The sequence below is a fragment of the Mustela nivalis genome (assembly GCF_964662115.1).
Source record: "Mustela nivalis genome assembly, chromosome: 2".
Classification (NCBI taxonomy): Eukaryota; Metazoa; Chordata; class Mammalia; order Carnivora; family Mustelidae; genus Mustela; species Mustela nivalis.
The window spans coordinates 110115875-110142365 of NC_139021.1; the positions used below are offsets into that span (position 1 = coordinate 110115875).

Genomic DNA, 26491 nt, shown 5'->3' on the forward strand with positions numbered 1-26491 from the left:
GAGGTTAGGTAGTTTTCTCTTACCCAGTAAGGTTAGGAGAAAACTTTCAAGAGTGTGTTCTAGGATAGAGGCAGAGAATTTTCAAAATGGCAATGAAAAATGAGATAGGATGGGACTGAGAAAATAGTAGGAAATGACTGTTAGTGACACTTAAGAACTACTGACCATTAAGAAATCAGCCTTATGAAAACAGTTTCCTATGGGGTAAGGGGTAGAGGCTTACCTTTGAGAGTCTATATAGAGAAGAAGGGTGACAATTTGAGAAAGATAAAAGATTTGGGGAGAGTGTGCATTTTTAGCCCATGAGTGGCTTTGGATAACAGGACAAGGGTTACCCGAGCTGTGTATTAGGAGGAGACAGGTGAAATAAAGACAAATGCCAGAGAGGGAATAATTAATAGAGCACTTACCAAAATGGAACCTAGGGAAACGTGCAGTAAGTTTTATAAAATATCAGAGAATATGAGAAAATTTTAAGATGGGACAAGGGAATTCTGAGAGTGCCACACTGGGTGACCCCAAGGTTCCCAGTAGAGTAGGAGCTACATTCATTGAGGATGATGTCTAGGACAGGATAGAAAGGTGGGTTGAACAGAGTACTGAAATCATCACTCAGTTTAAGAAGTGTGTTTCAGAAGAATGACGTATGGAATGATAGAGATTCAGAGTCATAGGTGAGACTGAGTAAAGGCAGTAGACCTTAGGAGGAACACGACATGTCTTTGCAGGCACTCCTCTAGGTCTGTGAACATCAGGGAATCGAAGAAGCAATGGTGGTCTTTTGCGATGATGGCCAGGAATGTGGTGTAAAGGCAACCCTGAAGAATGCCAAGTTTAGCTGAGATTAGAATGTTTAAAAGTTACCTTTGGGAAAAAAAGGTCAAGAATACAAGTAATTTTCTTCACATTTAAAGTAGAAAAGAAGAATCGTTGGTGGTAGAGGGCGGATACTTTGGGGATATAGTTACAAACCAGTTAACTTAAATGTTCTTGGTTAATTTAAATGAAAATGGAAATATTAAAAACACATAGTTATTTTTTAATCTCTAAGAGCTTCGAAGTTCAGCCCTCTTTTCATATATGTAAAATAAATTTTTGAAGATCTTTAAAATGTTCATTTCTTAGATTTTAAAAGAGATTTGTCTTTATAGTCAAAATACTATAGGTAAAACATGCATGTAAACCATTGTTTTCAGCATATGCATTCAGGAAATAATATATTTGAGGTGTTATAAATTGCATTGTCAATTTATTATGGACGTTGTATTCATTTTATTTCAAAATCTACATTACAATATGGTTCATTGTACCATTAATTAAATTTGAGTAAGTGTGCATTGTGGCCATGAGAGATGTAACTAGATAGAAGGATACACTAATGCCCATGGTTGGTACATATTTGAGCCTTACAACTCAATTATTTCTGCTAATCTGACTGCATTGAATTTGAGCATGCTGCTAGGTAGGAATTGCAAAGTTAAGCTACAGAAGCTGAATTATGCATAATTTGATAGTAAAAGAATTAAGTTAAATTGTGCCTTTCAGTGTTTTTCCTTGAACTGTGTCAGTAATTTTGTTTAGCTCATATTTAACACACAAATTATTCGTCCATGTTTGACATCTAGTAGATTCATATGTTCTTCCTCTATCCTTTTGCCTTGCCCTTTGGTAAGAGTTATTAACTCACTATATAAAAAGCTGCATTATACATGTGCTGCTAATCACTTGCTACTTGAAAAAAATCAAATCTTTGAAAACATTTTAATTATTCATACAAACTTATACCAAGAAGCTAAAGAGGAAGAAATCATCTATCATTGCATTGAATCCCAACAAATAACTTGACAGCTTGGTCTTCTTCTACACTCCCATTGATTTGATTTTTTGAATTTAATTTTATTTAGTTTTTAGACTAAATCATAAATTCACATGGTTCAAAAAAGCTTCCTTCCTACCCAGCCATCGTCCATCTGCTATATTCCCCCCACCTTGCTTTGCAATTCTGTGTCTTGTCTTGATAAATATGAATAAGTTGTTTACTGAAGTAACATTTAAGTAATGTAATACAATAAACCATTGTAAGTTTAAACACTTTTATTAATAATGATTTTTAACATTAGTTTTTTATAGGAGCTTTTCACAGTAATAGTATTTTACTACTGTTTCTTTAATACAGAAAACCAAAATTCTAGTTCTTCCAAAATTATACTTCAAATGTAGATAGGATTTCTAAAACTGCTAATTAGGATTTGCGTATCATTTGTAGGTTTAGCATGCTTTTGTGTAACTACACTTAGTATTTACTCCTCATGAGAATCCCGTGAAGACAGGGTAGGTATTAATTGTCTTCATTTTGCTGAAGAAACCAATCAGAGTTGATATTTTGAGCATTAGCTTTTAAATTCTAGTCTTTGCACTGCAGCCAGAATCATAAGTCATTTGTCCTTCTTTGAAATGGCTTTTATCCATTTTTTTGACATTCTATATATTTTTTAATTGTAATGAAATCATGCTAATTTTTTGAAACAAACCTGAGAATACTAGAGTGAATACCTGTTTACCTGCCATTCTGTGTATCTGTCTTTAAATTCATATGAACGTACTTTATACTTTATTTAGAGGGAAGAAAAGCATTTATGTCCCGAGTGTTTAACAGATGGGGAGATTCAGATGCCAGTAATAACCTGAAAATATTACAAATTCTTTCTCCTCTTGAATATACTTCTAAGTTTTCTGCAAGTCACTTGTAACTGTCAGACGTCTTTCTGTTACTATTTGCCTTCTGTTTCTAAGTTAAATGCCTGAATTTTCCTGAAGTTATATACATCCTAGGAAAGGAGACCTCAGCCCTCATTTATTCAGCAGCATTAATGAATTGCATGGCTGTACACACTAGATTTTTTTCTTTAGATAACTTTTTAAAAAAATAGAACATGAATTATATATATTTAGCATTTGTAATACTTAAATTTTCTCAAACATTATGTATATCCATGGTTTCTTCTACAGAGAGATGCATGTGGCTCGAGGACATTTCCTAAGTCCCTCTGTTAGAGAATTCTTGCATACATTTATCCCAGCCACATATTCCTGTTCTTACTGGGGGTCTCAGGGCATCATTTTTTTCTGCTGCTATTTCTGTCTCTAAAAGGCACTATGCCTTTATGTGTTCTGCTGATTCTGATATGTTTTTGCCTAAAAAATAAGTAACCAAGCTTTTGAGGAGTTGTGTGTTCAATAAAAGTCCATAAATTTCCTACGTCTCAGGAGCACAGCTGTAGTACAGGTGCCTTTGACACGTATTTTGGAACTTCTGAGGCCTTATTTTACTGGGTTCATGGGTTGGAGCATTGTGGTGACCATTGAATAAATGAGCGGATTATGATAATTTTAAGGGAAAAGGTTATTCTGATATTTCCTTTGTACTGATGTTGCTCTGATTTACTCTTGTTGAACTAGACTTAAATATTAATCATTTAAGGTCAAATAGCTAATGTATATATGGTCTTCAGTGGATACAACCCAGTTACAACCCAGTTATCGTAACAATTTAGTAAAATAACTGTAATGGAATTTTTCTTTTGAATTTGGCTTTTCTTTTTCTTTTCCTTTTTTTTTTTTTTTTTTTTTTTTTTTTTTTTTTTTTTTCTCTCCACCAGGGAGTAACTATTCCCAGTCAGAGGCGCTATGTGTATTATTATAGCTACCTGTTAAAGAATCATCTGGATTATAGACCAGTGGCACTGTTGTTTCACAAGATGATGTTTGAAACTATTCCAATGTTCAGTGGCGGAACTTGCAGTAAGTGCTCTAAATTCTCATCCCTCCATGTACTGGAACATTTTTCTGGACATATCTAGGTGTTTACATAGAAATCTAGAAAGAAATTTACCACACTTAAAATGTACATAGGGGTATATATTTCTGAAGTATCCAAACTAAGTAGCTCTGTTGTTCAGCTTATTGGGCTAAGGAGGCCAGCAGCCATCGGTTTTAATGTCTTAGAAGCCAAATTGTATTTATGAAAGAAACATTCTTTGCTGCATCTACCAAATGCAGCTTAAACTGTGACTAGATGACTAAAAATCCTATCCCAGTAGAGATCCAGCATCCGAGTAGCAGTGGGATTCATTAGTTCCCTGTGTGGGGGCAGGGACCAGTTCCTTCCTATCTTAGGAAGATTAGATATTGGTAGTAATGGTGACAGGGGCAATAGAAAGGAAAGGAAAAAATTATAAGATGTGATGACCTGCTGAAATATGTTGAGTGAATAGGGTTGAGTCAGAGTGTGTGGAGCATTAGAGACAACCTGGGATTAAATCCAAGATCCAGTGACAGTTTTGTTAGCTCTCTCATTGCTAGATTGTATAACCTCAGGCACACTCTACTTGTCTTTATGTTTGCTTGTCAATAAAATGAAGACATTTCAAAATCTGAAAATTTCTACGTATGTACTAAACAGAGTTCATGTCAGTGATGTCTGCCTCCCATTGATTTCTCTTACCCTAGCCTCTGTGAGCCTCCCTCAGTGATCCTGATCCTGGTCTGCTTCTCTGCTAGTCTTGGCTGGAGTTCTTAGACTGAAAGGAGCCTTAATACTGAATACCCAGACCCAAGCAGTTAGTCAAGAGAGAATGCGTGGGTAGAAGTATTATCCAGCCCAGTAAAAGATCAGACTGTTGCTGTTTTTTTTCTGTAACTGCCTTGGCAGTGATCAGTCATGTTTTCATGTTTAAGAAATATGTTTCATTTATTTAGAGAGCAGTTCTGTAGTCTGTAGATAAGCAACTACTACAGTTTTTCTTTGAATACCTCTAATAATATTTCAGTGAGGTTTTGTAATTTGTTAGTGGTTTTAGTTTTTAGTTTTAACTTTGCTTCTTGAAAATACTTATGTAGTTAAAAAATTTCTATCTCTAAATTATCCTGTACTGAGGAAATTAATTTCTTGATAGTGTTTGTCTTTCTCAGGTATTACCACCTTCATATCTTTCCTGTGTTCTTAGAGCTGGACACCTTTATCATAGGCCACAGATTTATTAATAGAGTGTGATATAGGCTCACTGATTTGATTGCCTTAGCAAAGCACAATGGGAGCCCTAACTGATGGCTGTCATCATCTCTGTACAGCAAAGGCCAAGCACCACAGCAGGGCTTTGTGGAGACAGGCGGTGGCTCTGCTGGTGGGGAGCGCAGCATGGTGTGTAAACCTGTGGAATCTCTGTGTTGTACACCTGAAACTAATGGCACATTGAGTGTCAACTCTGCGTCAACACAAATAATAGAGTCTGTGATAAAAAAAAAAAAAAGTTCTAAATGCAAGGCATTAGACTGTCAGAGGTGACTGACACAGGAACGTAACACGTTCATAGAGGAGAAGGAAAAAGGAAGAAAACATTCTTGCTCTTCCTGTAGGATAAATATCAGGTGTAAGGGCCAAAAGGAGGGTTTAATTTTAGGGAGAGAATAAGAGAAAGAGAACATTCAGTTCAATAATCCACCTATCTAGTGTAATTTTTTCATTGGCTTCTCTAGCAAAAACCTGACAGTTCTGCTCTGCTTGCAATGTTCTGATGGATTTTTGATTTGTTCTTGTCTTTTACCACTATTACATTTAAACTTTCAAATTACTGACTGCTGAAAACTTTTCATCTTTACTAATTTTCTCCATTTATACCCTGTGGTTTCATACTATGTAATAAAGCTGTATTAAAAGTAAACATAATTGAATGGGAGGTTATACGTATAAATTATAAATGGTGTATTCAGAAAAATAAAAGTTTTAGGGGTTGTCATATGGTTTCACAGAGGAAGTCCAGCTCTTCCTTGAATGGTAGAGAAAGTGTACCTTTTATATTGGCATTAAAACTGAAGGAAGTACTGCAGGTGTGACTTGAAGTACAATAGCAGGACATGAGCTGGACCCAGAGGCACGGAGGGTGGCATGTGTGGCCCGCTGTCAGAGGAGCCTAAATGGGGATGTTAGACTGGATTTGATAGGTGCTGTTGCATCAGTGACAGGTCAAGAGGCTTAGGCTCTGTTTTAAGTCTGGCTGGGTAGGAAGTGGTGATTGCACGATGGGAAACCAGTGGTGGAAAGGAATCCAGTTACGGGACTTCTTGTGAGCCAGATGTGCTTTGCTAAGGCAGTCAAATCTCCTTTCCCTTTTATATTTAAACATTTTGTCAGTTTTGATTCTGGCCATATGAATAATTCCCAAAAGAGGGGAGAAGGGAAAATGAATCTCACTGAGACTTGGGAGACATGAATGTTTTTTGTTTTTAAACATGTTTTGGTCAGGTTAAGGGGAGCTGTTTATATGAAGATCCTCAGTGGGTTCTTGAAAGTGGGTTTGAATCTTAGGTGAGAGCTAGATCTGGTATTTTGGGAGCATCAGGCAGCAGGCATAGTAACTAATTAGACTTCTGTGTAAATATGGTATTGGGCTAGAGGTTGGGAAGGCTTAGGGAAACAGAGTGGGAGGAGTGTGAGACCTGGTGAGTTGGGAGTTTGGGTTCAGGGGAAAGGTTGGGACCCTTGAGGAAAACGAAGTAGTTTCTGCAAAGTTGTTAGGGGTCAGCAGCTGTTTTCTTACTGAATTATTGTCCTAATATTCCTAAATAAAGGAAAAGTTACTATACTCTTCAAATCTGAAAGGGTTAAAACATTAGTAAAAGATGATCAGTGTGATTTTCTGTCAGTAGGCATATGTCAAAACAGTTTAATCCTGATTTTTGTTGACCAGGTATTGACTTGTCATTTCTTTAGAACACAGTCAGTTGTATCAAAGAGAAAATACTTGGCTTGTGTCTTAGAAGTCAGCAGAACTGCACTGATGTTGGACTTCTGATAAGTTAGCCCTTGAAGATCTAAGATGGGGAATTCGTATTGTAAATGAACTGATTTTCTGTAGTGATTTCAGGAAAACTTTTAAACTTAGGTTTTGGGGTAGATTCTAAGTGACGCTGATTTGTAATTAGTTTATGAATGGATCACACAGTTCTAGAATTCCTGAAGGTGCACATTTTAGATGTAGTTTAATTGAAATCTGGCTTCTACTGTTAATACACTTTTTAAAGTCCTAAAAAGAGGATTATCACATTCTGAACTAGTGGAGTCTTAATAAGATTACAAGGCATTTCATCCTGGCTGATTTTTATCATAGCTTTGGAATAAATGTTTTGCTTTTTCAAGCTAGAGTTTCTAGTGAAATTTTCAGAATCACATAGTCTTGTAAAATGGCTTGCTGTACTTTGAACCTTTAGTCAAGGAAGTGAAAATTATGGACAGATTGTTGGTAATGTTTCCCCTTTTTGGAGTGCCCTTTTTCTTGTGATAAATGGCTCACATTCATATTAGAAAAACCCAACAGGCTGTTATCAGACCTTCTGTTTATTATGTGAGTGCTGGTGCTGCTCTAGATACACACGGATAAGCCCATACGTGTTTACTGATGGGAACGTGCATCTAGCTTGGATACACCTTTTGCCTTTTTCTCACTTGTTGGTCACATTGATAAACAACGTGTTACTTCTTTCTGCATCTCTAACGATGATGCCTTTTAGCGTTAAGGATTTTATGCCAGTTTTTATATATGTGCATATTTTATATGTAAATATATATGAAATACACATGAAATTTTTCATGTACTTTTTGCAAGCTTATGATTTTATTTCTTGATGGTCTTGGCATATTTCCTTCAAGACCCACTTACTCGTAAGGCTAATCACTAAAACATATAATCCTTTCCTTTATTTTAAAACAGACAGGGACCAAAGCCAAAATACTTGTTAATGAAAGTGGAGTGTGTTTTGGAGGGAGGGGGATTTTGCTACAGTTCCCGCTTGAGTCTTGTATTTCTTTGCCGACATTTCCAATCTCTGTCTTCCTGTTTCTCATGATGATGGCTTTATATCCCTTTAAGAAATTAAATGTGAGCTATAGGTAAAATAAATGATAGTTAATATTTTTATAAATAGAGTCTTGTGTTTATGGAATTTATTATAACTTTGTTACAGATTGTATTCTCATGCGTCTTATGAACATGTAATGATTTGTGTTTTGTGGGTTTTATTACATGGTAGAGACATTAAAATACTGCAGCAAATATCTGTTTTTAAAGTTACTTTTCATGCAGTTCATAGATGTGCCAGAAGATTATTTTTGCATCTTAATTATAAATCTAATTTATATTAGATTTTTAACATTTTAATGTTAAAGTTTTGCTGTTATTGTAGTTCCAGAAGTCTACTGTTGGGATTTAGTATTTGTGAACTAGAACCAGTAAGTAGAACTTTATGCTGAAGGTTAAAATTAGGGAAACTTTTGTGCTGGCTATATTTTCTGACCTTTTTAAAAAATATTGATGTGTTTTAGATCTGGGCTACAGATGCCGAATTACTATTCTGTGTGAATTGCTAATATTAACCATTAAAATGGTGTTTGACAGTTTGACATTTGAAGGCATTTCCTGTGGAATGATGCTAACATGTATTTAACCATGCAGATCCTCAGTTTGTGGTCTGCCAGCTAAAGGTGAAGATCTATTCCTCCAATTCAGGACCCACACGACGGGAAGACAAGTTCATGTACTTTGAGTTCCCTCAGCCTTTGCCTGTGTGTGGTGACATCAAAGTAGAGTTCTTCCACAAGCAGAACAAGATGCTAAAAAAGGTTTGCCCTTTACTTTTATTGGGAAGAATATCCAAAATCATACTTTGAAGAGTAACCTCCGATCTTTTGCTTAAAATATTTGGTTAGGCAGAAATCATTCTGTAAGGAGAGATTACAGGATAATATTTTGTGACTGACCATTCATTGAATTAATTATAATTGGTTTTCTGTTAGATCTACGCATGGTTTGCTTACTATAGCACTGATGAGCCATTATATTGCTAAAAAAAAAAAATCTTACTAGAAGAAAAGTCCTTATGTCATTGTAATTTGAAATGAATTTTCTTTAAGTTGGGTTATGCAGAGAAAGCTTATAAAAATATTAAAGATTGCATACCCCATTAAATCAGTTACCATCTTTTTAGACAGGATGATCAATTACCAAGAAAAAGTTAGCAAGGGGCCAGGGGCCATGGGCTTATAAAAAAAAATTCTCTATATGTATAAATAAGATCTGTTCCATGGTCTTGTGTAATGACACAAAACACTTTCCCCCCATTTTGGTTTATTTTTTGTGACACTATGTCATTTTATATTTGGCTTTCTCAAATTTATTGAATATTTTGAATTTTAGTTAGAGTGATAAGTATACAAAAGAAGTAATAACGAGTGAAACAGTGTGATATTAAGTATACAGATTCAGAAAGTTAGTGGGGTTTGCTTCTTACTGAGCCATAGTTAGGGAATTCAAGAGCTTATTCTTAAAACCGTCTTGGTTTAAGATGTGAAGTGTGAACATTTGAAATGAGTACGCCTAAGGTGCAACATTTTGGGGTATAATGAAAAAAGATTCTAGCTTTGTATGTTGTTACTGCCTCATTAAACATACCACATAGTGTATTGCCATTCTTTAGACATTCTCAGTAATAGAACTGATTTAGTTTTCCTGATATTTAGCTTAAAAAAAAAAAGGAAGTTTCATTTATTATTAAAACTTTAAACTCTCCCTTGATTTATCTAAAGAAATACAATTTCCTATACCCAGAAGCCATATAGCTGGGAAATGACAAAATGTTAAACTGTTTTTTTTTTTTTTTCACTAGAAACCCATTTCCTACCTATTCTGTATAAGTGAAAGTTAAATATGTCTTGATAACTTTGGGAAATAATTTTTCTGTAGTCCAGGAAGCATTAGCAGGTGTTTAAAATTATCTTTTCCCTTCTGCTCATTGTAAGACTGGCACACACAAAATTTTATTTATTTATTTATTTTAATTATTTATTTAAAGTGGGCTTCACGCCCAATATGGGGCTTGAACTCATGACCCTGAGATCAAGAGTCACAAGCTCTACCAAATGTGACAGTGAGGTGCCCCTAAAATTTTATATTTTACTTTTAAAAATAGGCACCTGCATCACTCTGTCCCTATACCTTTAGGAATGTGTAAGTCCTTATTTTCAGTTGTCTGTATGTTACTTTAATACATACAAATTTGAAGATTAGATTAATATTTGTAGTATATCTGGGATTACTTTACATATATTTATTTGCATTTTATGTGATTTTGCTTACCTATTATAAATGTTGCTGTGATTTAAACAAAAATAGATTTAATATAATCATTACCTATACAGAATCCACATTTTTTAAGATTTAAATATTACTAGCTTATGTTTTTCTGACTCTAAGTTAAATATATGTACTGTTACTAACTTAGTGACTTTGCTAAAATAATTGAAATTAACAAAAATTTTTTTAAAGACTTAACATATGAGGGACGCCTGGCTGCCTCAGAGGGTTAAAGCCTCTGCCTTCAGCTCAGGTCATGATCTCAGGATCCTGGGATCAAGTCCCACATCAGGCTCTGCTTAGCAGGGTGCCTGCTCTTCCCCCCCACCACCACCCCTGCCTACTTCTCTGCCTACTTATGATCTCTGTCGAATAAATAAATAAAATATTTTTTAAGAAAGACTTACATATAAGATTGCTAGGTACTGTTAAAAGATAAAAAGAATGTTAAACGAAAGATACTTGAAGGTCTTACATCTTTGTGGGAAAATAGCAAAACTATTAGAATAATAGTTCTAATAGGTAAATTAGAATAAAAGATTTGATGGCGATTCAAGGCACCAGATAAGATGTCATAAAGCTGCACATCATTAACTGTCACATGGGCCATGTCAGCCAAATTCTAGTCATGAAGAGAGAGAGAGAACATTTTCTGTGTTGGTCATGAAAGGGCTGACGTGATAAACTTCTGATTGATATGTTTTTTTGATTAACAGGACCTTGTATTATTTTTAAGAAGTAATTCTTTAAAAATAGGCATTTTATAACCTAAAAAAGTCAGAATGACTTGTCTTCCTTCCCTCATATTCTGAGGTTTTTCAGGCATACACATTGTAGTGTAAGAAACTGGAGCCACTTAGTGTTTGCATTGCTTCTGAAGTAGAAATGTGTCTGCCTTGCTTCTTTGGGAAGTTGTACGGACATTTCAAGAACTTTTGTTAAAGTAAATTTTCTAATGGATAACTTTTTTTTTTAAGATTTTATGTATTTATTTGGGAGAGAAAGAAGGATTTGGGGCGGGAGTTGTAGAGGGAGAACCAGACCCCACTGAGCAGGGAGCCTGATGCGGGACTTGAGCCCAGGACCCTAGGATCATGACCTGAGCCGAAGGCAGACACTTAACTGACTGAACCACCCAGGTGACCCTGTAATGGATAGTTTGTTGAAATAGACCATAAAACCCATTTCTGATTATTTAATACACACATACATACAAACTCAAAACATTTTTTAAGGCTAACATTAGACAAGAAAGGAAATACTTTACCTAAGGTTTTAAAACAAAAGTATGTTATCTTAGAACCTGTGGAGTTACATTTTTGTCTAAAATTTGAAAAAAGAATAAACATACGTGAATTAGAGCAACAGATAACCAGTAGCTTGCCAAATATTAGTCTGTATGTTTGTCTTTATTCAGACTACCAAATGACGTGTCACCTATTTTATTGACTTCTTGGGATGCGTATTGAATATAGGTGATATATTTTCTTTAAAAAAATTTAATGTCTTTTTTTTTTTTAAAGGACAAAATGTTTCACTTTTGGGTAAACACATTCTTCATACCAGGACCAGAGGAAACCTCAGAAAAAGTAGAAAATGGAAGTCTCTGTGATCAAGAAATTGATAGTATTTGCAGTATAGAATGTGCAGATAATGACAAGGAATATCTAGTACTCACTCTAACAAAAAATGATCTTGACAAAGCAAACAAAGACAAGGCCAACCGATACTTTTCTCCAAATTTTAAGGTAAGTTAAAAACATTCCGAGGAATTTGTGGGTGACTCTGTGTGTGTGTGTCTGTTAAGTATAGAGCTGGTAAAGGACTTGTGTGACTGAGGTTTAAATCAAATTAAGTATTAATTAGAAGCAATATTTAGGTATCAGTAATGTGAGTTTCTAACATGGATGCACACAAAATTTTAAAAAGCTGCCTCCCCCACCACCCCGGCCCTTCTTCGTTGTTGTTTGGTGAAATCTGGGGCAGGGGTTGGGAAGGGGAATTCAGTTTATGGGACATGAAATAGGAATGAGGGAAGAACGAAGTTAAAGGGAATTCAGTCATTTGGGAATGATTCGTATGGAATGTTCTTTTTTTTTTAATTTTTTTTATTTTTTATAAACATGTATTTTTATCCCCAGGGGTACAGGTCTGAATCAGCATTCACCAAAGCACATACCCTCCCCAATGTCCATAACCCCACCCCCCCTTCTCCCAACCCCCCTTCCCCCAGCAACCCTCAGATTGTTTTGTGAGAGTAAGAGTCACTTATGGTTTGTCTCCCTCCCAATCCCATCTTGTTTCATTTATTCTTCTCCTACCCACTTAAGCCCCCATGTTGCATCACCACTTCCTCATATCAGGGAGATCATATGATAGTTGTCTTTCTCTGCTTGACTTATTTCGCTAAGCATGATACACTCTAGTTCCATCCATGTTGTCGCAAATGGCATGATTTCTTTTTTTTTTTTTTGATGGCTGCATAGTATTTCGTATGGAATGTTCTTAACTGTTCCTACTTTTGTCCCCTTCCAGTTTATTCTCAACTCCTCAGAGTGATCTTGAGATAGATAGATTGTTATAATTGATATGGTGTTATCACTCCTGTTTATACTTTTTAAAGACCTTGTGGTTTTTTGATATGACCTACAAGGACCTACATAATTCAGCCCAGGCTTACCTCCCACATGAGCTCTAGCCACATTCTGCTCCTGCTCCAAGATTCACCCAATCTGTTCTCTCTTCAGTTCTTCCAAATGCTAAGCTCCTTCTGCCTCCAGTCTTTTCAGTTCTTTTTCTCTCCCTGAGGACCTCCCCACCTTCCATCTTTTCCCCTGCTGTTCCCACATTTGGCTACCCTTCCATGTGGTAGCCTTTGCTTCAGTCTTGTTGGTCTGAAAGGCCTCTTGTCAAGCTCTTGTGTTACTCCCTTTCTAAAGCTCTACTTCCTCATATTGTGGAATTATTTGGGTCCTTACTTATATCTATATGTGATGTGTGTGCGTATTTTTAGTCCTGTGTGTTGATAAGAATTTTCCAGGTTAAAAAATCTGATTTGTCAATATTTCCAAATGGTAGTTTGCCCTTTTTTCCTTCCCCTTTCCTGTTCCTCCTTCTACCTGATTTTCCTCCTTCCTTTCACCATACCCTTCTTTCTCTTTCAAAAAAATTTTTTTACTTATTTTGCCTCATTCCATTTTTATAATATGCAGCAAGCCTAACCATAGTTGATAAGTATAAGAATATTGTGAGCAATCCTAAAAATAAATGGGAGGCTACATATTTTAAGTGAAAATAAATCCAATATTAAGTGCCTTTAAATCTTAGACTTCTTTTAAGTGATTAGAAGGGTCTTTGAGAATTCACAGGTTTCCATCGACTATGTCTGCATTTTCCTTAATTATTAGCTTTTATGGTGTGACTTCCTCTGGTTTTATTGTTTTAATATTAAATATTTTTTAATATTACAAGAATATATATTTGTGATTACAAATTAAAACTCTTTCAGTTATCAGTAAACAGATATAATGCTGTAAGTGTTTATGAACAAATGAGCAGAGGTGGCATAAAGCACGATCTTGGTGTGTTTTTTAGCCCAATAGTTAAGAGAAGACCTCTCTAGCAGGTGACCTTTTATCAGAGGCCCACATGGAATGAGTGAGCAGTACAAACATCTGGGATGGGAGGGAAGGGCAGATACAACAGCCCTGAGAGAGAATGATTCTCCCATGTTTGAGGAGCAGTAGACAAGCAGCCATTTTGACTAAAGCACATCGGTCTGACTGTGAAGACATTGGTGTGTTTCCAACACAGGAAGGATGTCATCTGAATTTTGTCTTTAAAATGTAGACTGGAGAGAAGGCAAGGACAGAGCTGGGAGATGAAGTGAGAAGCTGCCACCGTGGTTTAATGTAGCTGAGAGGTGGTGGCTGCAGGGACTAGCGTGGTAGCAGTGGGCACACTGAGAAGCTGTCTGAGGAGGTAGAGATGGCATCGTGTGGGTGGACCCAAAAGGGTTTGCTGATGGAGCAGATGTTGGATGTAAGAGGAGGAGAAGTGAGGATGACTTTTAGGTAGTGGGTCGGGGGTAGGTTGTAGATAGAGCAGAAAGAGCAAGCGTCTTCCTGGCGGATCTGATGGAAGCCTCAGATCCACTGCATTCTGGGCCTCTGCTTCCTCTCCGGGGAGATGGAAATCCCTGCCTTGCTGAGTTGTTGGACGGTTCTCCAGCACTGCTGTGATGGCCCTTTGTCCACTGTCAGATCACTGTCTGATGTTCTTAACCTTCAGGGCTGACGGGATCCCAAACATCGCTGCTAGTCAGTGTTTTTATAATGTAGTACTTGTTTAGTGTTATTTGTGTCAGAAAATACACTGAGGCTCAGAGTGGTAGTAAGTGCAACATTCTTTTGGATCTCAGCTATTTGTACATTGAAGTTTATTGAAAAGACACTTTTTAAATGACCAACGAACTTCAGTCTCAGTGCTTTTTTTTTTTCAGTAGAATTATTTAGTTAATGCTTACAGCTTATGCTTACTATGTTAGTACATCCCAGTGTATCTTTTCAGTGTATAACAAGAAAACATTGGAAATCTGAAGCAGACGGTCATTTAAAAGATAGCTGCCTTTTCAAGATCCTGTTTGTCATTGCATTTTTAAAAAACAAATCTGTTAAAATATGTATCTCTACTAAGTCATTTAAGATTAGTCAGATTTATGGATTTTCCACTTAAACTCGGTCTTTTTTCTCTAGGTGAAGCTGTACTTCACGAAAACAGTAGAGGAGCCGTCAAATCCCGAGGCTAGCAGTTCAACTTCTGTAACACCAGATGTTAGTGACAATGAACCTGATCATTATAGATATTCTGACACCACTGACTCTGATCCAGAGAATGAACCTTTTGATGAAGATCAGCATACACAAATTACAAAAGTCTGAATTTTTTTTTAATCAAGAGGGATAAAACACCATGAAAACAAACTTGAATAAACTGAAATTGGACCTTTTTTTTTTAATGGCAATAGGACATTGTGTCAGATTACCAGGTATAGGAACAATTCTCTTTTCCTGACCAATCTTGTTTTACCCTATACATCTTGACACTTGTTGTCCAGTTGAAAAAAGGTTGTGTAGCTGTTTCATGTATATACCTTTTTGTGTCAAAAAGACATTTAAAATTCAATTAGGATAAATAAAGATGGCACTTTCCCATTTTATTCCAGTTTTATAAAAAGTGGAGACAGACTGATGTGTATACGTAGGAATTTCTCATTTTGTGTTCTGTCACCAACTGAAGTGGCTCAAGAGTTTTGTGATAACACAGGTTCACATCCTACCCCTTTGCACTTGTGGCAACAGGTAAGTTTGCAGTTGGCTAAGAGGTGTTTCTCCAGGGTTTTGCTACATTCTAATGCATGTATTCGGGTTAGGGGAATGGAGGGAGTGCTCAGAAAGGGATATCTGTTAGCTGGACTCTGGACCATATACCATCTCCAGCTACTTCACGCACCTTTCTTTAGCATGCTACAGTTATTAATCTGGATGTTTGAGGAACTGGCCGCTGTCACTGCTTGTTGTTTTGTGCATTTTTTTTTTAAAGCATATTGGTGCTAGAAAAGGCAGCTAGAGAGAGTGACTCTGTATTGGGGTACAGGAATGAACCTTCCACAACTTGTTAAGAATCCACAAATGAAGGGATATAAAAATAATGTGGTCATAGATAAGAAACACAGCAACAATGACTTAGACATATAAATGTGGAGGCTATCAACAAAGAATGGGCTTGAAACATTATAAAAATCGACAATGATCTATTAAAATACATTTTCTGAATTGTAACGACTGCTCCATCTCCTGTGTAATCAAGGCCAGTGCGAAAAGTCAGATGCTATTAGTCCCTACATCAGTCAACCACGTACACTTACTTTATTAGTTTTCAATCATATACCTGCTGTGGATGCTTCACGTGCTGCCTGCAAGCTTCTTTTTTCTCATTGAATATAAAATATTTTGTAATGCTGCACAAGAAATTTCAATTTGAGATTCTACAGTAAGCGTTTTTTCTTTAAAGATTATGATGCACTTATTCAATCCAATAGCTGTCAGCCATTCCGCCCTTTTGACCTTACACATTCTATTACAATGAGTTTTGCAGTTTTGCACATTTTTTAAATGTCATTAACTGTTAGGGAATTTTACTTGAATACTGAATACATATAATGTTTATATTTAAAAGAACATTATTTGTGTTAAAAAGGAAATTAGAGTTGCAGTAAATTTTCAACACTGCACAAATAATAAGGCATTTACTTTTTCAGTAGAAATTGTCCCACATAATGCTTTTATCGATTTTTTATTGAAAGAATAGTTCTTGGTTTTTTTTGTTTGTTTGTTTGTTTGTTTGTTTTTAAATGTGCAGTGTTGAATCATTTCTTCATAGTGCTAGACTTAGGACTAGGGCTTCAATTTCACTTCTTAAATATCATATATTTGATATGCCCAGACTGCATATGATTCTAAGCAGAGTACAACTACTATTGTAAAGCTAATGTGAAGATACTATTTAAAAAGAAGGTTTTTTCCCCAGAAATTTGGCATCTTTCAAATTGTACCTTAACCTTGAAACATTTAAATATCCCGCCAATTTATTTCTTAATGGTGTAAAATCTCATTTTCAATAACTTATTGGTGCTGAAATTGTTCACTAGCTGTGGTCTGACCTAGTTAATTTACAAATACAGATTGCATAGGACCTACTAGAGCAGCATTTATAGAGTTTGATGGTTAAATAGATAAGGCAGAACTTCATCTAAAATATTCTTAGTAAATAATGTTGACATGTTTTCCATACCTCATCAGTTTCATTCAACAAATAAAATTTTTACATTTTTAACAAAGCTCCTAGGATTTACACATTTGTATTTAAACATTGATATATAGAGAGAATTGACTGACTGCTCAAGTTAAATTGGTGAAGTTAGAAGACAGCTATTCCTAAGATCTCAGCATTGAAATTTATATGCCACCTTATCTTTCATAAAAGCTGAAAATTGACTAAAATGAAAATCCACTCTTCATGTTTTGATGATAGTTATTAATACTGTTATTTGTTACAGTTTTGGGCACAGTATATTAAAACATAACTTGTGTTGTTCCAATATGTAACATGGAGGGCCAGGTCATCAATAATGATATTATAATGGGCTTTTGCACTGTTATTATTTTTCCTTTGGAATGTGAAGGTCTGAATGAGGGTTTTGATTTTGAATGTTTCAATGTTTTTGAGAAGCCTTGCTTACATTTTATGGTGTAGTCATTGGAAATGGAAAAATGGCATTATATATATATAATATATATATATATATATATATATATATATATATATATATATATATATATATATATATATTATACATACTACTCTCCTTTATTTCAGTTACCATCCCCATAGAATTTGACAAGAATTGCTATGACTGAAAGGTTTTTGAGTCCTAATTAAAACTTTATTTATGACAGTATTCATAATTAGCCTGAAATGCATTCTGTAGGTAATCTCTTTGAGTTTCTGGAATGTTTTCTTAGACTTTTTGGATGTGCAGCCGCTTACATGTCTGAAGTTACTTGAAGGCATCACTTTTAAGAAAGCTTATACAGTTGGGCCCTGTGCCATCCCAAGTCCTCTGTAGCTCCTCGCAAACTTTTTTTTTTTTTTTTTTGCCATAATTATTACAGGGCAGTTGGATACCTAGCATCCCTGTTCTTTGCTGTGGCACAGGTTATAAACTTAAGTGGAGTTTACCGGCAGCATCAAATGTTTCAGCTTTAAAACATAAAAAGTAGGGTACAAGTTCCATGTTTAGTTCTAGAAAATGTGTGCAATATGTTCATAACGATGGCTGTGGTTGCCACAAAGTGCCTCATGTACCTTTACATACTGTTCATGTGTCATGCATGCAGACGGAAGGGGTGGGGCTGTGCACGGAAGTGGGGGCTCTAACCGCAGTGTCTGGCAGAGCTGCCTTCCACCCTGCCGGCTCAGCAGTTCAGTCTGTTTTCCTAGAGCATATATATACTCAACATTTCAGTCTGTTAAACAGCCTTACTGCGATTCAGCCTCTTCAGATACTCTCGTGCTGTGCAGCCGTGGATCTGTGTGTAAATGCTATGCACTGAGGATACACAAACACATAATGACGTGTGCAGGATAACACCTCATACCAATCAGATGTCCGTTTGTTACTGTGTTTGTTAACAACCCTTTATCTCTTAGTGTTATAAACTCCACTTAAAACGGATTAAAGTCTCATTCTTGTCACTGTGTGGGTGTTTTATTAAATGAGAGTACTGGTCGTTTGAATTGCTTAAATCATTTGAATTGAGGTTTAAAATAAAAGGCAGCCAGATGTGGTTCTCTGTAACACCACCACCCACCCCTCCGCCCCGTGTTCTTCAAAGCCATGGCCCTTTGTCAGCTTGAGGGTAGAGTGTCCCAACTACTCATGTTTAATAAGAGACGTTCCTTTTTTTAGGGCCGCAGTCAACACTTAGTAAGTTGTTTCAGGCACAAGAAATAACATTCTAGTCCTGAAAAAGTTTAAGAGTCTTGAAAAATTGTCTTTTTTCCCCCACTTAGCCAGATGTCTGAAGGAAAATCTCCCCGCATGGATTTGATACTTCGGATTTAAACATGGTGACTTTTCCATCCTTTGTATACTGCCATCAACATACAGGAAGCCTCATCTACTCATCATGACTTGTGCCATTTGAATATTGATAGTCCTGAGTAGTCTGAAAGACTCCGTGTGCTTGAATTAATCTTGTGATTTCTAATCTTAGTCAAAGTTTAAAGACTAAGGCGTATCCTCCTTTCGTCGGAGCACAGTAAGATCTAGTAGGTGACGGTGTAGCTTGTAGGGATGTTGGGAGAAGTAAAGCAGACCGTGTATGGAACAGTGAGACTTCATGTCCTTTCAGGTTTACATGTTGTTGTGTGGCTTTTAAAAAACAGTAAGTGTGAATAATGTATAATCATCTAAAAAAGTATGCAAAGTGTGTGGTTGTGTATGCACTTCCATTTGGTATTGTGAGGGTTACCATCCTGGAGTTTTAAGTACTGGGTTTCCTAAGAGGATCATGGCAATGTCTGAGACGTAGGAGCATTGTTCTTGCGTGTTGTCCACACTGTCTCTTGCGTTCGTGGGATTCAGTGAATGCCACCACCATTTCTACTGAGAAGTAAAAACCACCCGTGTTTAACCTGCAGGCTCCCAGAGGCAGATGAAACATCAAGCCCTTAAATCTCCAGAATTTGTTGCTGATGTCCAACTCCTTTTGTTCTTTAATTCCTGCCAGATAACAAGCCACGCATCTTGATGACTGAAGTCTAGGTTTTGATGGGCCGTGCTGTTAACGAGCACAAAGAGAAAAGTTTCTGAATGGAGATGGATAGCATCAGTCCAAACGGGTATAAGGACAGTATTTTAAAACTTTTAAAGGTGGAATGTTAGAGACCGGTTTTTCTGTAAAATTGTAGAGCCATAGGAAACCTAACGACTAAGTTGCTTATCGGTTTTTTGTTTTGTTTTTTGGTTTTGGTTTTGGAGCAAGTCTATTCTCTTGTAACCATGATCTTGCTTTTTTCTCCATCCTTCAAGAGCTTCCTTCTTACAAGTGTATTAGAATGTTGCTATCCACTCTTGGCAAATTCCTATTGGCCAGTGACTTTAAAAATAGATAATATGAAAACAGGAAAGGACAAATAATTTCATTGGTGGTAATACCCTTTGGTTCTTCAGTTAGCTCTTTTGAGAATCCTTTCCCATAACAACAATAATAAAATACTCATAATTCGACCATGTGGAGACATGGCCATTGTGAATACTTTCTGTGACTCTGCAATCATTTTTTTTCTGCATATTCATGTGTATTCTTTAAGAAGTGAAGTTTGTACTATGCATACTCATAGCCTTTAAGTTTAGTATATATATTTGTAAAGCGTTGAGTCACATCAGACAATGATCAGTGACTTTAGTGCTGTAGGTGCAGATCGTGTGCAGAGCCCTGTCCAAGACCCCGGATTCCTCATGATGTGTAGATCCTGTTAGCATCAGGGTGATAAGTGAGTAAGTAAGATAGTTAACGTTTATTTAGCATAGACAAGCTGAATATTGTAGATCTGTCTCCTCAAAAACCATTTTAAATGTGCATTTTGGGATTGCATATGTTAAGTGGTTAAACAGAACCTATGAGACACCATGCAATAGTTCATTTCACTATTGCCTTTCCACATCCTGCAAGGTTGGAGGAGAAGGATGAGCTTTTCAGTTTTTATAGTTCCCAAACAGGTGTTCAATTTGGTCTGAATTGATTTGACACCTGCCCAAAAGGGAAAGCTACTGCTTATTTATCAGTCAATTGTTTTGAAATCTGTGCTTGTGTGACTTCCAGCATCTCAAAGAGACAGTATTTCATGTGTGGTTCACCTTCAGCTCTGGAATTTACCATGTTTAATATAATGGGGGGCTTCTAACAAAACATGCAGCTCTTCTTTGGTAGTTATTTGAGGATTTTGGTGAAAAAAATTCAGTGGCAGGGCAACACATAACTTAGAAATGTATTGATTGACATTTAAAGAATATTTTTACATGAATGAGTGAAGTCGGCTGCCATCTTTGAGCATTACCAGGTCATAAAATAAAGCTGTGTATTTTTAAACGAAGTGTTTAACAAGGATTTATATTTTTTTCATTATTTTAATTAAATATAATTTATGTCTCTTGTTGCATGTGGTTTCTCATCTGTTCTTGAAAGAGTCAGAGGTTTTGTTTGGAATGGAACAAGGCTCTAGTGTTGCAGATTGTCAACTGTTCACCGCAGCGAAATTCTGAAAATGTTCCTGTGTGGCTTCCTATATTAGCCTGTAATTCACTGGCATCAGTTGACGTGCACCTTCGGGATTTTTCTCCCCACTCTATACAGCTGTCCACATGATATCTTATGTTGACAAATGCCTTTCAGTTTTTACTTTCATCTCTCACTAAACTGCCTTACTGGGAAGTTTTATAAATGTGCATTGGGTGGGTGGGTGGATGCCTTAAATTTTGGAGTGCTGGAGTCCAACTTCAGGGTTTCAAATAGTTTCATTCAGGCAAATAGTTCTCCATGAAATCTCACAGTTCACTGTAATGAAAGTAATATCAGCCTTGGATGACTTTGACATCGAGGAATGACTCTTGGATATTAATGAATTTGTTAGTAGCGTCTTGATGTGTGCATTAACGAATTACTTTCAGGCCTGTGCATTTAACCAAAGTTGGGGCACTGGAAATGTCTATATCATGTTCCATTTGGCTACCGATGGACATAAAAACAGAAATGCTTTCCTATGGAGAGTATTTTTTTCTTTAAAAAGAAAGTTATTTTGAGTATTTGGTTTTGAATTTTTTTTATACAAGTACTTGAAAACCTTAGGCTGCTCGAATCTTTCCCAAGGAAGTTTCTACACAGTTCTACCTCAGAAAACCTGAAGATACAGATTTGAAACTCATAGGAGTCCTGTGATAAGTCAGCTACCTGGAGACCAAAACACAGATCAGAAAGGCAGGAAGTTGAAGTGGGAAGAGAAGGAAAAGGGAAGACAAGAGGGCTCGGGGAGCTCCTGCTATCCCTTAGTACTGGAGGGCAGCGAGGGAAACGCTGTGCCAGCCCCGCGGTGGCAGATGCTTGCCGGGCTTTACCTACCCTTCAAGGTGGATGGTTTCACCTCAGTTTATGCACAAAACCTGAAAGAGTATTCGAATTGCCCAGGCCTCACAACTAGTAAGGAGGGAATGGAACTGGAGCCCACTGGAACTATGCTTCTTGACCACACTACGACACTAGGCCCCCTCGTACACATAATCAAGTTTACAACACAAACAACGAACGCATAAACAATCAGTAATGGAATCCTGCCAATATCCTTTATCGCAGGCAGAAGAAAAGCCCATTTTATTACAAGCCTTGAGTCCTGCAAAATGAATGAAGAAGAGAAATGTCTAACAGGTGTTCGTACCATGAAAGAGAACTCCGCATCCTTGCAAGGTTCTTGATAGGTACAATGGTGAGGGGTTGACACATGTTTTTACAGAAAGACCCAGAACGAGAGCAAGATGGGCCAGTTTGGCCTTAAATTTGTTGAATAAACTTGTACCTTACATGTGGTTGAACTTAGAGATGCGCTGTGGTTTAAAGTAATTCGTTCTCCATTAAGCTGGTCAACCAGTGGCCTGTCAGGTGTATGCCGCGTGCTTAGCATGTCCACTTGGAATGATGGTGCTGTAGAGCTCAGAAAAGGTCACTGACCTTTTAGAGCAGCGAACAGAGTTGAGCAGAAGGAAGAGAGAGTACAACAGCTTGTTGCGGGAACAAACTTAGCCATTTTGGAAACTATAAGAAGAGAAAGGCTAGAGCACAGTGAGTGGCATGGAAAGCAGGGGAAGGTAAAATTTGGAGAAGTAGATGCGGGAACTTCTGATTCCAATCAAGGTGGAGTAGAACCACTCAAGGCCACTTCTGCTGTGGTTGTCAAAAACTGGACCAAATGCAAAGAAGCAAATACCTAAGAACTCTGAGAAGGAATCACAAGCAGACAGACCGGGAAGGAGGCTTAAGACTCGGAGAAGCACCCTATATGAGGATGATTTGCTTTTATTTTTTTCTTTCTTTTGTCTTACAGCTTTGTGGCAGGGATCCATCCCACTTGAGGGCTGTGCAGCCATGGAGACACGAGCGGCTGAAACTCTAGGAGAAATCCGCCTGTTAGCCAGAGGAAATCAGGAAAAGTGTCTCCTGTTGGCCAGAGAGTGTGGGTTAAGGGAAGGAAGAAAATCCTGAACGAGGAGAGCTGGGATGGAGGACCCTCTCATTGTGTATACGAACTTCTCCAAGTCCTGAGCTCGGTCCGGAGCGGGCGTGCTCAAGACAGACCTAAGGAACCATAGCAAAGTCTACAAAAAAATGAAAATGAGATGGGAACCACCACTAACAGAAGGTGATAGAGAATTTGTGGTCTGAGCCTGACTGTGTTGATTACTTGCTTAAACAAACAAACAAACCGGTAAATAAAATGTTTTTCAGAAAAATGTACCCAAAGGATACAACCCAGTATCCAAAATTGCTTAAGAAGGAAGAACCAGGATAATGTAAACCATTTCCAAGGAAAAAGTCCATCAAGAGATGCCAGCCAGCCACAAGGTAACCCAGATGTTGGAATTATCAGACATAAAAGCAACTATTACAATTATGCTCCATGAGGTGAAAGGTTTCTCCTTGAAGAGAAAGATAGAAGTTCTCAGCAGAGAACCAAATTATAAAAAGAACCACATGGAAATTTTATGGCCAAAGATACAATATCCAAAATTAGAAATAAAAACCAGTAGATGGACAATAGAAAAATGGAAATGATGGGAAAGAATCAGCACACTTGAAAGTAAATTAATAAGTGTCCAATTTTAATGATGATCCTAAGTTCTTTAAGGTGGATGAGGCTTTGAAAAGCAAACTGTATCGGACTGTAATTAGCTACAGGGATCCTTGATAAGATATTAATCTAAGTACATTCATGTGGCTCCTTGAGATACATATGAAGAAGTTCCTGCTGTTTGTCAATTACTTTGAATAAGGAATTAGCATTATCATAGGTCCAACTGTGATGATTATGCAAATTTTCTGTGACTGTTTTTTTTCGGGCTTAATACATAAAAAAATGTCACATATGCATTGGGGAGGGTATGTGCTTTGGTGAGTGCTGTGAAGTGTGTAAACCTGGAGATTCACAGACCTGTACCCCTGGGGATAGAAGTATATGTTTATAATAAATAAAAAATTTTAAAAAAAGTCACATATGTTCTGCGACTTACAATGTCTGAGCTAAAGCATGCGTTGATGAAGAATGTTCCCTAATTGGGTCCATTAAGTTGTGTACCTGCAGCAAAAGCAATTTCAAAACCTAAGAGAGTCATCACTAGATAATTGCCATGCTCATCATCAGAGTCAGTGCCTGATAAATTGCTTTGCTCGCCTGCTCATGTTTACTCTTTGCTTTTTTAAAAAATTTTAAATTTATTTTTAATTTTTGAAAAGATTTTATTTATTTATTTGAGAGAGAGACAGTGAGCGAGAGCATGAGAGGGTAAAAGGTCAGAGGGAGAAGCAGACTCCCCATGGAGCTGGGAGCCCAATGTGGGGATTCGACCCCAGGACTCTAGGATCATGACCTGAGTTGAAGACAGTTGCTTAACCAACTGAGCCACCCAGGCCCCCTCATGTTAACTCTTTGAATCAGCATTTGTAATAGGGCCTTTTCCCAATTGTGGATGTGATTACAGAGATGTCACATGAAAATCGACCTGTCTCAGGCCCAACACATGCTTTCCAATCTCATAACAGAAAAAAAAAATTGCAATGTTTAATGCTGCTAATACTTAGAAATCTGTTACGCGACATCATTAAGGCGAGTCTGGAGGAAATGAGACTGGTATTATGTTTGGAAAAATAACTTCCTGATGAAGGAAGACAATTTCAAGGCTTTAGAATATCTCTCATAGTTACATTAGTGCCATATTATTTTTAAAAAGCAGTGTGAATTCTTGTAATAGTGATAATTCTGGATTTAAGAGTTTAACACGTGCTACCATTTAATTCCTGTAAGATAGGAAGCACAGGGGCACCTGGGTGGCTCAGTGGGTTAAACTCTGCCTTCAGCTCAGGTCATGATTCCAGGGTCCTAGGATCAAGTCCCACATCAGACTCTGCTCAGCAGGGAGACTGCTTCCCCCTCTCTCTCTGCCTGCCTCTCTGCCTACTTGTGATCTCTGTCTGTCAAATAAATAAATAAAATCTTAAAAAAAAAGATAGGAAGCACAATTATATCCATCTTATGTGTGAGGAATCAAGGGAGGCCCACATTCGATAACTGGTCAGCACAGAAAAACTGGTAAGTAGTGGAACCAGGATTTGAGTTCCCCTCTATCTCGTTCCTGAGCCTAGACCACTAGCTACTGTGTTACATAGTTACTTCCTATAACAACCAAATGAGAATCTTTATTAATTTTTTTCTTTAAAGGGCACAGTTGTCAAGTTGAAATGAGTAGGACAGCCGGGTAAGCAGTGGTTTTCACATGTTTTGGTCTCAGGATTCTTTCAGACTCTTAAAATTTATTGAGGACCTTGAAAAGCTTTGCGTGTGTAGGTTATTTTTACCTACAGATATTTTACCCTATTGGAAATTAAATCTGAGACATTATTACCTGAGAAATATTTACTAATTAAAAATAACAATAAACTTATTACATGTTAACATAAATAATGTTTTTAGTGAAGATAATTATGCTTTCCAAAACAAAACTTTAGCAATTAAGGGTGGCTTTTAAAAAAATTCTATATCTATTAATACTTGGCTTAATAGAAAACAGCTGGATTTTTATATATGCTTCTGCATTTAATCAGTTCTGAGATATTGTTTTGGTTGTAGCACATGAAGAAAATATGGCCTCTGTACCAGATACTTGGTTAGAAAGGGAGAAGTTTTTTAAAAGCCTTTTTAGATGATTGTAGGTATTCTTGATACTATCAAACTCAAGTTGTACTTTTTGAAAAGTTCACTGCAGTGTGGGATTGGGACCCCTCAGTGAACCTTTTGTACTGAACCTTTTGTTTGATTTGAACCTGTTAGTATATCTTGTTCTTCTTCTTCTTTTTTTTTTTTTAAGATTTTATTTATTTTTTTGACAGAGACACAGAGTAAGCGTGAGTGAGCACAAGCGAAGGGAGAGGCAGGCAGAGAGGGAAGGAGAAGCAGGCTCTATGCAGAGCAGGGAGCCCAAGCAGGACTTTATGTGGGACTTGATCCCAGGACCCTGGGGTCATGACCCAAGCTGAAGGCAGATGCTTAACTGCCTGAGCGACCCAGGAACTCCTATCTTATTCTCTGAATGATTTTTTACTCATGTATAATTCTGTAACATTATGAATGGATTATTTAGAAAATATTGGCTCACTGATTTGTGTAGTATTCCAAATATTGACACACTTCACTGTAAACATAAAAAAAAAATCACATTTGCTAACACCACCCTGAGCTCATTAGAAAAGTCTTTAAATACTGGGAAGCTGTCAAGTTCGAAGTGGCAGATATAAGTTTTTTAAAATACTAACGTTTACTTAAAAGCTTGAATTTTATCCCTGACGGCAAATACAGTTCGTCATTCTCCTTAAAGGGTCTCGATATCCCACTGGGGCCATCGGCCATGCTTTGAGGGTCACTGG

At 36.9% G+C, this 26491-nt stretch overlaps 2 protein-coding genes across 11 annotated transcripts in view; both read left to right on the plus strand.

Moving 5' to 3' along the window:
* The window catches only part of LOC309859838 (phosphatidylinositol 3,4,5-trisphosphate 3-phosphatase and dual-specificity protein phosphatase PTEN-like), a gene marked incomplete at its 5' end in the record, with an annotated part of 105600 nt that extends 87103 nt beyond the window's left edge, over window positions 1-18497 (plus strand). For all 10 annotated transcript variants that reach the window (XM_082720972.1, XM_082720964.1, XM_082720969.1 and 7 more), the window contains 4 exons: window positions 3660-3801; window positions 8508-8674; window positions 11708-11932; window positions 14939-18497. In XM_082720972.1, the coding sequence (XP_082577098.1) occupies window positions 3660-3801; window positions 8508-8674; window positions 11708-11932; window positions 14939-15124 (720 nt within the window). In that variant the 3' untranslated portion in view covers window positions 15125-18497. The remainder of the gene's footprint in view (window positions 1-3659; window positions 3802-8507; window positions 8675-11707; window positions 11933-14938) is intronic.
* Window positions 1-26491, plus strand: part of LOC309859831 (lipase member K-like) — a 596159-nt gene that overhangs the window by 196433 nt on the left and 373235 nt on the right. The window lies entirely within an intron of this gene.